Source organism: Melanerpes formicivorus, unplaced genomic scaffold (genome assembly GCF_026170545.1).
Source record: "Melanerpes formicivorus ecotype bairdi unplaced genomic scaffold, bMelFor1.0.p_v2 SCAF_92, whole genome shotgun sequence".
In the NCBI taxonomy this organism is placed as follows: Eukaryota; Metazoa; Chordata; class Aves; order Piciformes; family Picidae; genus Melanerpes; species Melanerpes formicivorus.
In genome coordinates this window covers 282,854-297,866 of record NW_027142444.1, presented here as the reverse complement: position 1 = coordinate 297,866, position 15,013 = coordinate 282,854, and the positions used below count along the sequence as shown (strand labels likewise).

At 40.4% G+C, this 15,013-nt stretch overlaps 1 protein-coding gene across 6 annotated transcripts in view; it reads right to left on the bottom strand.

Annotated features, from left to right (window-relative positions):
- Positions 1-15,013, bottom strand: part of LRBA (LPS responsive beige-like anchor protein) — a 315,739-nt gene that overhangs the window by 271,282 nt on the left and 29,444 nt on the right. For all 6 annotated transcript variants that reach the window (XM_068165720.1, XM_068165722.1, XM_068165721.1 and 3 more), the window contains 9 exons: positions 14,493-14,601; positions 14,231-14,383; positions 12,493-12,661; positions 10,023-10,102; positions 7,551-7,613; positions 5,710-5,807; positions 2,744-2,836; positions 1,525-1,633; positions 978-1,059 (listed from right to left, as the gene is read on the bottom strand). In XM_068165720.1, coding sequence (XP_068021821.1) covers positions 978-1,059; positions 1,525-1,633; positions 2,744-2,836; positions 5,710-5,807; positions 7,551-7,613; positions 10,023-10,102; positions 12,493-12,661; positions 14,231-14,383; positions 14,493-14,601 — 956 coding nt within the window. The remainder of the gene's footprint in view (positions 1-977; positions 1,060-1,524; positions 1,634-2,743; positions 2,837-5,709; positions 5,808-7,550; positions 7,614-10,022; positions 10,103-12,492; positions 12,662-14,230; positions 14,384-14,492; positions 14,602-15,013) is intronic.

The window sequence follows — 15,013 nt, the reverse complement described above, 5'->3', positions numbered from 1 at the left end:
TCCAGGTGGGGGTCTCACTAGAGCAGAGTACACAGGTTAATGAAGTTCTCTAGAAGTCACTCATCCTATTATACCTAGGTAATTCCAGACTCTTACCTCACACTACAAGTAACCCCTGTTAACCACAGAAGTGACTGCCAACTTCAAAAACCTTAGGAGAAAGTTAACAGAACTCTCCTCACGTTTCTTGCTCTATACAGCTTTACCAGAAGGCCAATAGCACATTGCAACCAGATTTCTTTCCTATCTGCTTTGCTTTCCTTTCTCTACCCTCACTTTCCACATGAAGCAAGCCCACAGCTATGACCTACATTTAATGACAAAGTTGATATGAAAGTGAAAAAAGCTGTTACTTTTCCAGAAAAAGTAACTGCCAAAGTTATCCTAACTACTTGTGTTATATGCAAAGCACATCAGTAATGCATATAATCCAGGAAAGGAGATCACTATTTTCTCTGTAGTTCAAAAGACATCTGAAGTTTCCTATCAAGGTATTACTCACAAAGTAATCTAACCAAAACAATGAGCAGATACATTTCTCCTACTTCCCATCCAGCGCAGTCATACTGAATGCATCTTAAGATGAAGGCTGTTTCCAATATTTTAGGTAATTTATTCTGACATCACTAAATACTGCAATCAGAATTTTGCTGGACCTTTAACATGTATTAAATCAAAGTATCCTGTGCATGCACATGTTGAAAAACCATTCTATAACAAGACTACACAGCCAAAAAGGGCAAGTTGTGAATTACAGACACATTTAGACACACAAGAAGGCTTTCCAAAAGCTATGCAGCCATACATACTGTATCATTGCAACTAAATGCATAGTATCTTTCATTAGGTATGGAAGACAACATAAAGCTCAGATCAGGATTAAGACTGATGAACGTAGTTAATGAGCTTTCCCACATTCCTTTTTTACAGAGCAGACTTTTCTTATGGTAGCATTTAGAAGGGCATGTTATTCTTACGAGGGTTTTGTATCTTCACTGTTGAATCTGAGTCAGGATGCTGTTTATGGATCACTTGAGTGCAAATCTGTTCAGTCAGAATCTAGAAAGAGAGAAGATGATGTCACATCAATGTTCACAGAGACATCCTTCATACAGCACCATCATTATTTCACCATGGTTCTGAACATGAATCAACTTGTTCTCTTTATCTTTCTTGATAATTTATTTCATCCATGTTCATTTTCCCTTTATCCTATACTGGAAGAGAAACCTGGATCAAAACAATCATCATAAGGCAAGATCATGCTGTTAAAAAATTCCATGTATATGAGTGTCTGCTTGAGATATTCAGGTTCCTCATTATCTATAATTATTCATAATGAGAATAACATAGTTAAGGGAAGGAAGGGGGGGAGATCAATCTCAAAAGAGTGAAATTTCTCAGCTGCTCTATGCTAAGGTTTAATGTCATCTGGAACACATCAGAACAAATATGCAAGCAATTTTCTAACAAGGTCTTACAAGTAATCAGGAAGATTGGATCCTAACTACAGCATATTACTACCTCAAACAGGACATTGTATGTGGTCATGGTGATTAAACTTGTCTGAAGCATCAGCCTTTCAGCCAACAAAGAGAACAATCCATGTCCAAGCATGACTTCAGCTTTTCTCCTAAAACAATACAGAAAGATAAAATAAACTTATGTATTCAACTTGCTTTAGGCAGGGAAGTTTAAAAACTGTGCCTCAAGAAATATGGTATCTCTGGAAACATCTTTCTCTTTCTTTTGTTCCTCAAGGCTTTCACTTTTGGTTAAGGAAAAGGGTAAGGATCCAGACTCTGAAAGGACAAGTCATTCCCTGCAGACAGACAGAAGACAGCTAACTCTTCCGTAAATGCAGTCTGCTCACGCCTGGGCCCAAAAAGCTGAAACACACCCATAGGGATTTTGTGATGACCACTAAGTAAAGGGCATCTTTGTCCTCATTTCACTCAAAAATGCCACCACGGACAGGGATCTCAAGAGTTATCTATACTTGGAGTAGCCTGAAGGCACAGTAAATTTAGTTCTCCGTAATTAACATGGAGTTCAATCTCACCACCCTCCTTCCTGCTTCTAATTTCTATAGAATTAAGGAAAAATGACTATTTGAAAAATCAGGCAGCCATCCTGCAAGTAGGCATTAAATGACCTTGGTAAGGAATTGGTAACACCTGGACATGAGTTGGCCCACGACAAGTAACTCCACCACATCAGGAACATATTAATGACACACCAACCACAAGGTACTTGAAAAAACAGTCGATCCTCTTCAGTGAAGCATATTTAGTGATTAGCTCCCAAAGCAGCTTTTTTTTTTTTACTTTACAAACATAGAATCATAGAATGGTTTGGGCTGGCAGGGACTGTAAGGATCATCTAGTTCCAACCCCCTGCCATGAGCATGGACACCTTCCACCAGCCCTGGCTGCTCAAGGTCTCATCCAGCCTAGCATCCACAACCTCCCTGGGCAACCTGTCCCAGTGCCTCACCACCCTCACTGCAAAGACCTTCTTTCTAATCTCCAGCCTAAATCTCCCCTCTTCCAGCTGAAAGCCACTCCCCCCTGCCCTATTACAACAAGCCCTTGTAAAAAGTCCCTCCCCAGCTCTCTTTGTAGGCCCCCTTCATGTAGATATACACACCAAATAATAAACACACAAGATAAAACATAGGTTGTGATAGGTACATTGTCCTTTTTTTGAGAGAGTTTGTTCTGAAAACTAGCCCAGTACTTACTTTGGAGCAAGATGCTTTAAGAAATATCCCATCACTTTAAGAGCTTGCACTCTGATGCCTTCACTTTGTGATGCCAAAAGCTTGTAGACAACCCTAAGTGGAGAAAAGACAAGGCTTCCTGAAAGAATTGAAATGCACAGACTATTTTTGCAATGACCCATTAACTGCAGGAGACTGCAAAAGTATTTTGAAGAATAGCTATTAATAAGGCTACCAACAAAAAAAAAGCATAACGTCTCTGTTCATCCAGAAAACTAACAAGCAGTTGTTGTAGTATAAATGTGGCTGGATAGGAATAGCCATATAGGGAAGGAAATTGATTACTAGCACTAATATTTGACATCTGAGCATGCGGCTGCTCCCTGAAGAGGTAGTGAAGGAGACACCAAGTCAGGTGGCATTCACATTTCACCTGCACTGGTTCCTGCTCTTTACTTCCTCGTCATTACGCTCTACAAGCACTTATGATTCTCCCTCAAGGTTTAAGAAGCAAGTGTGGGGCATGTCTGTCGTGAAGTGCTAGGCTAAACTAAGTGCAATTTAATCAGTTAGAGCTGAAGTTCTCCCAAGAAAGAAAATGAGGTTGTAACAAACAGAACAAGGAAAGTGCCAGTGTAAGTACATGAATAAACTGGAAGTACAGTCTTGCAGTGAGAAGTGTCCAGTAGCCTTAAACATATTTAACATGAGCAATTCGTAATGCTGCACACAGGTCTCATCACATCTATCCATGCTTTCTACTCTTGAAATAACAAATCAGACTAATGTTTAATCTTAACTTCTCAAACATTTACTAAAGCTCAATCTTTTTTAAAAGGAAAAATTCAAGCATTGGCCTCCTGTCAATGTGAAGAACAACAAATGCATGATTCTGTTCCTCCTAAACTTCACACAAAATAACACCACCTAAATATATTTATCATTTCATTCACTGCTTACTTGTTAGACAGTAAAGTGCTTATTAGCATGTCACTCTGATTTTAGTCGAGCTCTGCTTCACAGTATGGGACAGAGCTTTGAATTTGTGAAACAAGTGAAATCAGATTTAGCTTACACCTGCACAGGCTCCTAAGCTCCCTCTGAAAGACGGAAAGATTCATTTCCTGACGCTCCATAAAATTACACTGGAACAGAAGGGATGGTCCCTAGCCCTATCACTCTATTGGGGGCAAATTAAACAAAACCATATAAAATCTAATACCTATGATTGAGTCTTTCTAAAAATATTCCATGTTACAATAGCACTCTTCAGATCAGCCAGCTGTAAAGGGTTGAAAGGACTTACTCAAACTTTTCACCCTTATCTACACACACACACACACACACAACTGAGTACTAGTACTATATATTCCTTCACTCCAACATACCTGAAAACTTATGTACTTCAGAAAACTACCCAGGATAACTGAACTAAGACAGGAAAACCTAGTTCTAGATAAGAATTTAAGTGAAAACCCATGAGTGATTATAAACCAGCTCTCTATAACAACTTATCCTGGAAAAAGCTGCAGCCACAGCAGCTATAGAACCAAAACAATTTTCGAGTCCATGATACAATGTTCATTCAAGCAACAGAATCCATTTCCCTTCTTGTCCTAACAAAATAGAATGAAACTTCATTAGAAGAAATATTCCATTCTTCTTACTATTTCTTCAGTAGATTGGCTGCTTTTAGAAGTTCAATTAAGAAAACTCGAAATATTTGTAAATCTTTGCCAAATGCTTCTGAAATGTCAAGAATATGGTGTTTCAGTTGCAAGGAGATGTATCAATAAGCACACAAACAACCCACTGAATGACCAGAGACAATACACGAGCAAAGAATGGAACAACTGAGACAGGAAAACAAAGTGATTTCTCACTGTGGACTCACTATTCATAGTGACTTGTCAATATGTCTGCTGCCAGTTGTTAAATAAAACCCAACATGTTGCACTGGAGACCCAACATGACAGTCAAATACTTTATTATTCAAGGTTGTTATTAGTTTCCCATAGCATAATACATTACCATATAAATGAAGTCAAAGCTGAAGAAAATGGACTAAAAAAATAGAATAAAATACATCAGCCTAGCACTAAAAGAGAAGAAAACAATTATGAACCTGCCTGAACATTGTCCCTTGAGAAATGGCAACTGAAGGAAAATAGATGTACAAATAGGGGTTAACCAAGAGGTGCAAGGAAATGTATGAAACCAGGCTCTGCTTTACACAGAGAGAGAATTACTACTTCACATATCCTTCTAGGAATAGTTCTTACATTTCTTTGCTTATTTCAGTTTTTTTTCACCCTTTATGTCCAGGCAGGTTCACTTTGAATTAAAAAAGTTGAATAATGTGACCACCCTCTGAAAGCTGTAAGACAAAACCAGAGTCATAACTTCATTCTTCCTCTAGTAGATCTGATCTCTTATGCTTTTACTGTTGGTAGAATTTGCTGCTTTCCCTACTTTTCTCTCCCAACAGCGTTAGACAATGTTTTTTTGCTTTTGGAAAAGCAGATTGTGAACAATCAGTGTCACAACATGCTAAATTTGAAGAAATAAAAGGTTTCTTCTGTAAAAGTCCCATAATGCTTTACATGTTGAAGGAAGGAAAGAAAGCTAACAGAGATCAGAAGAAATCCGAACCCATTTTAGTCAGCCCACTTTCTGTTCTAAAATGTAAGAATGGAAGGCCAAAGACTAAGTGCAACTAGATGGAGACTTAACATCAATGCAGAGATTAATTCAAATCAATCAATCCCTGTTAAAGACTGAGTGACAGCTTAGAAACATTCAAAAATAGACCTCATTAATCCTAAATCAAACAGCACCTCTTGTCTGAAGAGCACCTGGACCCAAAAATCCTCTACAATGAGGAGTCTAAGACTCCAACACCGACAAGATTCCATGGGAATTCTAGCAAGCAACAGTATGATCAAAAGGCTGTTTTTCTTTTGCCCACTTACAAAATCCAAACTTACTGTAATCCATTCCTCTGATCAAAAGCAGGGATCATAGAGCTGGGATGCTCTGACATCAGAGCAACAAGCAACTGTAAGACATCCATTAGATTGTCATCCTGTGGAACACAAGTTACAAATTTGAGTTACACATGTACATTCAGTAGCAGAATCCACTACAGAACATTTCAAATAGATCTGGACAGTAATAATAAAGACTCAGGACCAAAACAATCAGGTCAGGATTGAAAGAGCTACAGATTTGGAAAGCAAGTGCAGAACTGCCAAGTGAAAAGTGATACATCTGAGTCTGGCATAGAAACCTTTAACAAGGAATGGACTATTGGACTATGCTATTTCCTTCCACACACACGCTCATGTGTTCCCTGAGGCATTTCCTCCTCTTCTACTGCACAGAAGCTAGAAATAAACTGCTGCGAGCATGCTGAGGCACAGGCTGAAAAAGACCCAACAAACAACAAGAACAAGACTCCAAGCAAAAAACCCAAAAACACACCACCAAAAAACCCACCACCACCCAAAAAAACTCCAAACAAAACCCAACAGACACAAAAAGCCAAAACAAACAACAACAAAAAATCACTTGCCACAGAAAACACTGAAAAGGGGTAATTCAAGCTGCTCAGTAGTTTCCATACTAACCTGAAGGACCCCAAACTACATTTTATCATTTGTCCCCAGCTAATTACAATTACAAATAGCCTAAAAAGTAGCAAAATGAAACTATTTTTTCCATTCTTTGTGGTATGAAAATGAAAGCCTATTTAAAAAACCCAAACACAAAAAGCCCCAACATTTTCCAACACCTCTGAACACATCCTCTGATGCTCTCTCTAGTTGTGCACCCCCTGAACAACTGTGTTCACCTTCCAGTACAGACACTATCACTGATGAATGAGCTCATGAGAAGGATAAATTAAACTTTTTGTTGTCTATGTTTTTCTGATTTTACAACTTGATACCTAATTCTGTGGGATTCAGCATTTATTGATGACCTGATCATGCACACTGCTAAGAGTTAACATATTGCCCTCACATCTATGGGCTAAATAAAGCTCCTTCTCTTTGGGTTTATCCTTACATGTTACCAAAAGCCTTATTTTTTCATCTCCATGTACGAGTTACTTGACCGTGGTACTACCAGATAGAAGCAACCAGCAACAGTGAACACAAGGAAAATATAGGTGTAAAAAGCCCCAACAAAATAAAAAAGGAAAAAATCCATACTGCTTGAAGTGTAGCTCAATTAATTCCTTATTTTACCCATTTCAAGCACCCTTACAGAGATGAGATCAGGTAGATTTATGTCTCTATTTCCCTTGTCTTTGATGTTGCACCTGGCATAAAGTGCCTTTTCCTAGCACTAAAATACAAAGATGCAGATGTACCAGAGGTAACCAACATTTTCTTGCAGTGTCTTCGATTCCATTACCCTTTTTTTAAATGCATGTTTTCAATTTTATTGCTTTATTTAAGAAGCAAGATTTTCTAAAAAAACAGACAAAAAACACAAACCAAAAATTACTTAGGCAGCATAAACCAGGATTTTGTCTGTTTGTTTTTTTTCCAACTCAGCCTCACCATCTGTTTTTCTGCTTGGTAAATAGGTTTGCAGAACAACATAAGAAACCATTTTTGACTTAGTGGCTTAATGAATTTCAACCTAAGATTGAACATAGTACTTAAATCACTGCAGGAATATTGACAGTTCAGCACACTGCACTGAAGAGGTGGACAATGTTGGCTATTTCCTCTGCAGGTAACATTTGAAAACATCCAACTCTTTGGTAGCACCAAACAGCAGAACCTCCCCTCCCACACACCCCCCGATCAAAAATTACCTCGTGGATAGTGAGCAGGTAATTGAGGATAGCCTGCAATTCATCTTCTTTTATTCCATAGTCCTTTAAAAAACAATCATGGTTTTAAGGATCATTTTGAAGAATGAAAGTGCAGCTCCCCAAAGAGCAACGCTACAAGCAATGGCGATACCCAGAGCAAGTCCCACAGGACATATTTGTTTTCACTTGGGACTATAATGGCTTCAGAAATCAAAGACAGCTTTTTCCCTGCCCCAGAAGTACTCACTAAAGGTTATGTAAGTGCTTAAAGACAACTCAACGTCAGCCAGCAGTGTGCCAGAAGGCCAAGAGCATCCTGGCCTGGATCAGGAACAGTATGGCCAGCAGGAGTGGGCATGGAACTGTCTCCCTAGACTAAGCTCTGGCAAGGCCACACCTTAAATACTGGGTTCAATTTTGGGGCCCTCATTCCAAGAAGGACATTTAGGGGCTGGAGCAGGTCCAGCAAAAGGAAACAAAGCTGGTGAAGGGTCTGGAAAGCAGGGCTGGTGAGGAGCAGCTGAGGGAACCAGGGGTGATTAGTCTGGAGAAAAGAAGGCTGAGGGGAGACCTCATTGCTCTCTACAATTCCATGAAAGGAGGGTGGAGCGAGGTGGGGACTGGTCTCTTCTCCTTAGCATCAGGTGAGAGAATGAGAAGAAATAACACAAAATTGTGCCAGGGCAGGTTTAGGTTGGAGATTAGCAAAAATTTATTTGCTGCAAGAGTGGTCAGGGATTGGAACAGGCTGCCCAGGGAGGTGCTTGAGAAATGTGTGGACATGGCACTTTGGTTCAATGTCCCTGGTGGTCTTACGTTGACATTTGGACTCAACAATCTTAGAGGTCTTTCCCAACCAAAACAATTCTGTAACTCAAACACAGGCATAAAAAGAAGCCAGACAGTAACAGAGCAGATGAAACTATTAGAGTAACACAACTGGCACAGACAATTTGAACTGAGCATTTCCTATTAGTAGAAGAATTAAATTAAGGTGGCAAAGAGGATTCAACAGTAGACCTACATTGTAAGCCTGTTAGCTATGCTGACAGCTGCTTACTGCTTATTTTTCACTACAGAATCCTATCTTCAGCTGCTAGGAACTGTGCAAAAATGTCAATTATTTATGGTGCCTTGTGGTCGTCTTTGGTGAAAATAAAATGTAGCCAAATAGTCTCCAAGAACAAGGTTAAGGATAAGGAAATGCAGGTTTCTCCACATCTAGGGCTTTTAGTTTTAAAAGCAAGTCTCTCATTTCCCAAAAGAAATTTACATCACTGCATACAAATAGAACATCTGGAGAAGCATCAACCTTTTATGATGGATGGGCTTTTTACTGTTCTTGTGAATCTCTGCCCCAAACTGTCCAAGGTAGAAATCTCTTACTTTAAAAATAAACAATAATTACACTAACACTTAAAATCTTTCTGAATTTGATAGCTAAATTGTCCCAGGTATTTCAGCTGTGGAATATCCAATTTTAAAAGAGACAAGAACACCACAGGGAAAGAGAGGAAAAAGATTCAAGCACTGAAAATCCAGCTTCCAAGCCTGGAAGTGTTGAAAGCCAGGTTGGATGAGGCCTTGAACAACCTGGTCTAGTAGGAAGCATCCCTGCTCATGGTGAGGGGTTGGAACTAGATGATCTTTAAGGTCCCATCCAACCCAAACCATTCTGTGATTCTATGAAATATTTCTCTTTAGTCTTTAAGCACTTCTGATGTAGAAGATACTACTCTTATCAAAAAAACAACAACAAATGCTTCTTCCCTCTCTGGCAAATGCTTCTAAGTTAATAATTTAACAGTTACACTTCTGATAAAAACAGTTTAAAATGGAGGAAAAGGCATCTTTAGCACTGCTGTCTGTGGCAAGAGCCACAACAAGAAAGTGCACCCTTCGTGGAATTTCTATTTATTGATGTCCTGGGTTAAGATGGATATTTGCTGTGTTACTCAAAACCATCCTGCCTCAAGTTAGCTTCAAAAGGGAAGTGCTGGCTGGAGCAAGGTATCCTGGGGCTTGAAGCTCAGATCGGAACATGAAAGGCTTCCTGGTTTGGGTGCTGCTTTTGGGTTTTGCACTGGGGTGTTGGCTCTCTTCTGTGGAGACAGCAGTGACACAAGTGGAGCTTCTGCTTTATGCTGTGTTTGCTTTCACCCCCTACAAATAGGCCAAGCTAAGGTAATTATGCATTGTACTATTAGCTAATGTAATTGTGCATTGTATTATTATTACCTCATTTGCTCTGTAAAATACTTTAACTCTTTTTATCTCAACCCAGAGGGTTTTTTGCGTGCTACTTTTTCCTCACTTCTGTGCTGGGGGGAACAGGCAGGTTAATCCATCACTCTGCATTAGCCTGTTACAACTTATTTACACAATAAGTTTAAAAAACAAAAGGATGTATTAAGGAGCATTTCTTTCTGAAATGAAACCTAGATAGGCTATGGTAATTCAAACTTAGCCTACCTTCATCACCAGCTGTTTAACAAACATCAACAAGAACGCTCGCAGAGATAAAATCTCTTTTTGAGTAGGTCGTGGCCCATCTACAAAAGAAGAAAAGGAGACACACGAAATGCCAACCAATAATTGTTATTAGCACAGTATGTATCTTCATAGGAAGAAACATGAAAGGCATTTTCTAGGTGGAGAGTGCACAGTTCTAAGTAAAGTTATTTTTCCCCCACTTCAGCCTACAGAACAGTAGTGCATTTTGTCACTGTTTATTAGCAACCAACCAGTGAGGTTCTGCTAAGGCTTTTATGGAATACAGTTCTCTAAAGGCCTCTAAATTCTTTTGATGATTTTCCCCCTTCCTCGCAGTGCCTACAAACCAACTTCATCCAGGGAGTAAGATCGACGAGAATTCTGTCAGCACTTCCAGATGTCAAAGTTCCACAGTTTATAGTTGTTTTTAAAGCTCTGCTGCTACAGCTCATGGAACTCTCTGCTATTATTACTCATTAGCCTCATGCACAACATAAATCCACCTTACAATGCTATATAAAGATCACCTTGACATCCATGGCTTCGTTTGTTAACTCAAAGGCAAAAGGACTTGCTTCTGCCAGTCCTGTGTAGCGCAGACTGACTGAAACATTTGAAATACTCAAACTCTGAGCAGTTCCCAGAAAAGGTTAAAAAAAAGGAGGTGCAACCACACGTCAAAGCTTCTTCCTGCAGAGGGCAGCTGACCTTTCACAAACACATTTGTAGGGATAGTTTTTACATTTGCTCATAGTTACTATCATCTGAATCATCAGGGCAAAGGAAATCAACTAGCAAATGTAAATGTCCACGTAAGTTTGGGTTTATACAGTGTAGTTGTTTCCAATATAACCAGTCTAGTCAAAATAAGCCACTAAACTGTGTTAGTGAGACAAAGCGCACTTGCCTCAAGATCAATGAATCAGTTCAGAATCCATGCCTTCGCTAAAAAGAAAGGAGAAAACACACAGTTTGCTCCTTACAGGATGCAAAGTACTACAAAATCTTCAAGAGGAAGCGCTGGTCACTTCGAGAAGCTGGAGGCAGGAGTCAGACACCTCTAAGGAGCAATCATTCCCACCACACCTGCTCTCTTTCATCATCTACTCCTCCCTCTGAAATTTCAGAACCTTTCCTCATTACAGGAGAGAGTAGAGACGGAAGTTACTCTCCCTTTGCCACAGCTGTGTGCCAGATACCAGAGCTACAAGAATTGTAAAGCCACTCTTCCAGGCAGCAGTAATTCCCTTACTGAGCCTGTTGCACCTGCACATGTTTGTTATTCTGGTGTAGATTTCACTTCTCCCAGCCCCTCCCACAGAACTGGATTCCTTAAAGTCAAGCAGCTATTCTCTGCTTTTTTTTCTTGTTCTATGTCAATAAGAAGTCCCAAACACCTCTTCTACTTTTCTTACCCCTTCTTTCACCATGAATTCCCTGGATGAAGCACGCTTATTAAGCGGTTTTCCAACAAGTCCAGACCCCTACGCCTGTCAGACAGACTCATCATGCTTGTTGGAGACCAAAGTCTTAGGGAGACCAAGAAAATACAGCAACCAGTGCTCCAGTGCTTCAGGTTCCTGCCTTGCAGTGAATAGGAGAGAGCATTCACATGCCAAGTGTAGCCTAACCTGAGAGCAGGTGGGAATGGGTGGCATTCTCTGTAAAGGACAGGAGAGCAGAAGTGGCCTAGAGAGGCAGAGAGTGAGCAGAATCTACATGGGGATCACACGAAAGATGAGAATGAATTTGGTCTGAGTGATAGGCCATAAAAATTCTCCAAGGGCTGGAACACTTCTCCTGTGAGGATAGGCTGAGACAGCTAAGATGGTTCAGCCTGGAAAAGGAAAGGCTACAGAAAGACATTCCTTGTGGCTTTTTGGTACTTAAAGTAACCTATAAAACAACGGGGACAGCTCTTTTACCTATGAGAGAACACGGGGTAATGGCTTATAAACTAAAAGAGAGAGACTGAGACTGGATCAAAGGAAGATTGTTGTTTACACTGAGGATGGTGAGAATCTGGCCCAGGTTGCCCAGAGAGGTGGTAGATGCCTGGAACCATTACAGGTCAGGCTGTTTGGGGCTCTGAGCAACCTTCTGTAGATGAAGATGTCCCTGCTAATTGCAGGAGGTTGGATTAGATGACTTTTGGGGGTCCCTTCCAAGCCAGACCATTCTACGATTTCAGTGACCACTTACACCCAGTACTAATTCACATACATCATTGATGACAGAGGATGTGACCTCTGAAGAAATTTTTCATTAGATTGTGAAAAGGCTGTCAAGAACATCCTATGGAGAAAAAAAGCACATTGCTCAAACTGTTACAGAGAACCCACCTTATAAAATTACACTCTTTATGGAGCATTTAGTTCTATTCTATACATTGCATTGAGTATTTCTTTAAAACCAGCATCAGCTTCTAAGATTAGAACTGAATACATACCTACGCCCTTGGGGGTTATGCCACTGCGATCCTGAGGATTCACTACCCAGTAATAATACTTCAGGGTATGCATGACCAGGAGAACTGTCCCAACTCGCCGGACTGCACCATATATGTTCACAGTGCCAACGAACTCAGTAGACAGGTAAGTGTACAGGGTCAGCTGAACCTACAACACCCAGTCAGGAGATCAAAAAGTCATTACAGCAGAACTGCAGCACTACAGACGTCTCCATTCTTAAATTTCCTCTTTTAAAAACAGCTGAACGTTTTCCTGGCCTGGATCAGCAACAGTGTGGCCAGCATGAGTAGGCCACTGATTGTGCCCCTGTACTCAGCACTGTTGAGACCACACCTCAAATACTGGGCTCAGTTTTGGGCCCCTCACTACAAGAAAGACACTGAGGTGCTAGAAGGGGTCCCAAGGAGCACAATCAAGCTGGGGAAGGGTCTGGAGAATAGGGCTGGTGAGGAGCAGATGAGGGAACTGGGGGTGTTTAGCATGGAGAAAAGGAGGCTGAGGGGAGACCTCATTGCTCTCTACAACTCCTAGAAGGCAGCTGGAATGAGGTAGGGGTTGGTCTCTTCTCTATAGTATCAGAGGAGACAATGAGAGCAAATGGCCTGATATTGTGCCAGGGCAGGTTTAGGCTGGAGATCAGGAAAAATTTCTTCACAGAAAGAGTGGTCAAGCATTCTAACAGGCTGTCCAGGGAGGTGGTGGAGTCGCTGTCTCTGGAGGTGTTCAAGAAACACGTGGACATGGCACTTCAGGACATGTTTTAATGGCCATGGTGGTGTCAGGTTACACTCAATGATCTAGAAGGTCTCTTTTCTTTGCATAGCTCATAGTTCCTAGAAAACCTGTGCAAACTGATGACAATTTTCATTCTGTTTCTATAACTATAGAGTGCTGTGGGTTTTTTAAACTGACCCACACTCACAGGAGCATGAAAGCACCATTACAGACAGCTGAGATTGGATAGCTCCTCTGGAGACCATCAAGGCCAAACTCCGTTCAGAACAGGATCATAGAAGTAGTGTTATAGAAAGGTGCATATTTATTTTAGGCTGATTCAGTACAGACTACGTTATTTACACAGCTTCTTTCCCTTTTACTTCTGGGGAAAGAATAACTTAAATCTTACTTAATCATTAAATCTTTTATGACTTCAACAGTAACATTGTTAGCGTGGTCTCAGTTTTTGAAATGCAAAGCAAACCCTTGGGGAAGGGATCAAAAAAATTTGTCAACAGAGTTTCAAGTAGAACCAACCGCAAAGTGTCCACACAAGTTGCTCAATCTCAGAGAAAATGTAAATTCACCAAAGCAAAAATACTGTGTAAGGATTATGCCAATTTAAATTAAGACTTCAAATCTGATACCCAGGATTATTTGTCTTCATAGTTGCTGATGTTATTCCAAGTAATCTACCCAAAAGTCCTACTCAACGTACAACATCAACTGGGTCAGGGACTCCAGAAGTGACTCCAAACTCTGCTCTGTAGAAAGCTGCCGATTTCTAAACTCTTGGAAACCCTGGAGTTTAGAAACAAGATTTTCCTTGTCTCCTCCTAAGCAATCTGCAAAGCATGACAGCTACGTGCAGAAAAGCGGAACCTGAAAACAGCTCCTGCATGATCTCTGTTGGGAAGCCAGCACCTGTAAATCTTGGTGTCCAGACTCCCAAATCAACATATCATAAGAAACTTTCTTCATAAGAACAAGCAATTTTACCTGTGCTGGAATATGAATCCATATTGCGGGATTAAGGAGAACATGATCACACAGCTGCTTCAGCAAGGGCGCCCCGGTGTGCAAGTTGCTCAGGTATTTTGAAAAGGCAAGGCAGAGCTCTAGCACAGCTCGGGTAACGTGGGCTTTGGAAGACTGCAAAAGAAGATCTGCTTAAGGACAGGCCCTGCAACAGGTCTAAGAAAAGTATTTCTTTCAAAAGCATTCAACATACATGTAAGACCTCAAGAAAGACTTGCTTTACCTTTTCTAGGCTATGTCCTACCACAAGGAAGCCCTTACAGGATAGCATCTGTTCTTGCATAGCGATCGAGTTCTTCAGCAACTCCATGATGAAAGCCAATAAAGTAGAACTGAAAAGTACAAAGGGTTTGAAGGTAATGTTTACATGTAAATAGAAATGTTTAATAGGGTTACAAGAAGTATTTCCAAAATAACACTTATATCACACAGGCCAGAAGTACTTTGAATATGTTACATAGGATCAGAACCTTCAAAACAAAAGGCAAGACTAGATTTTGAAATTCTTCCTTTTAACTGATGCATTTCTAACTTTCCAATTCTGGATTCTGAGCTAAGCTTACAACAGCAAAAATTCTTTTGAGAACACGTTCTTGCAAAAAGGCAACAGTGACACATGTACTTCATACGACACTGCAAGGATCAGTGACATCAGCTTTCATGGGAGCAGATACCGGCAATATCTCCAAACATAGCTTTGCTATTGATTGAAGCTTTTGCAGCCCTGTGCTGCTGCCAGAAAGA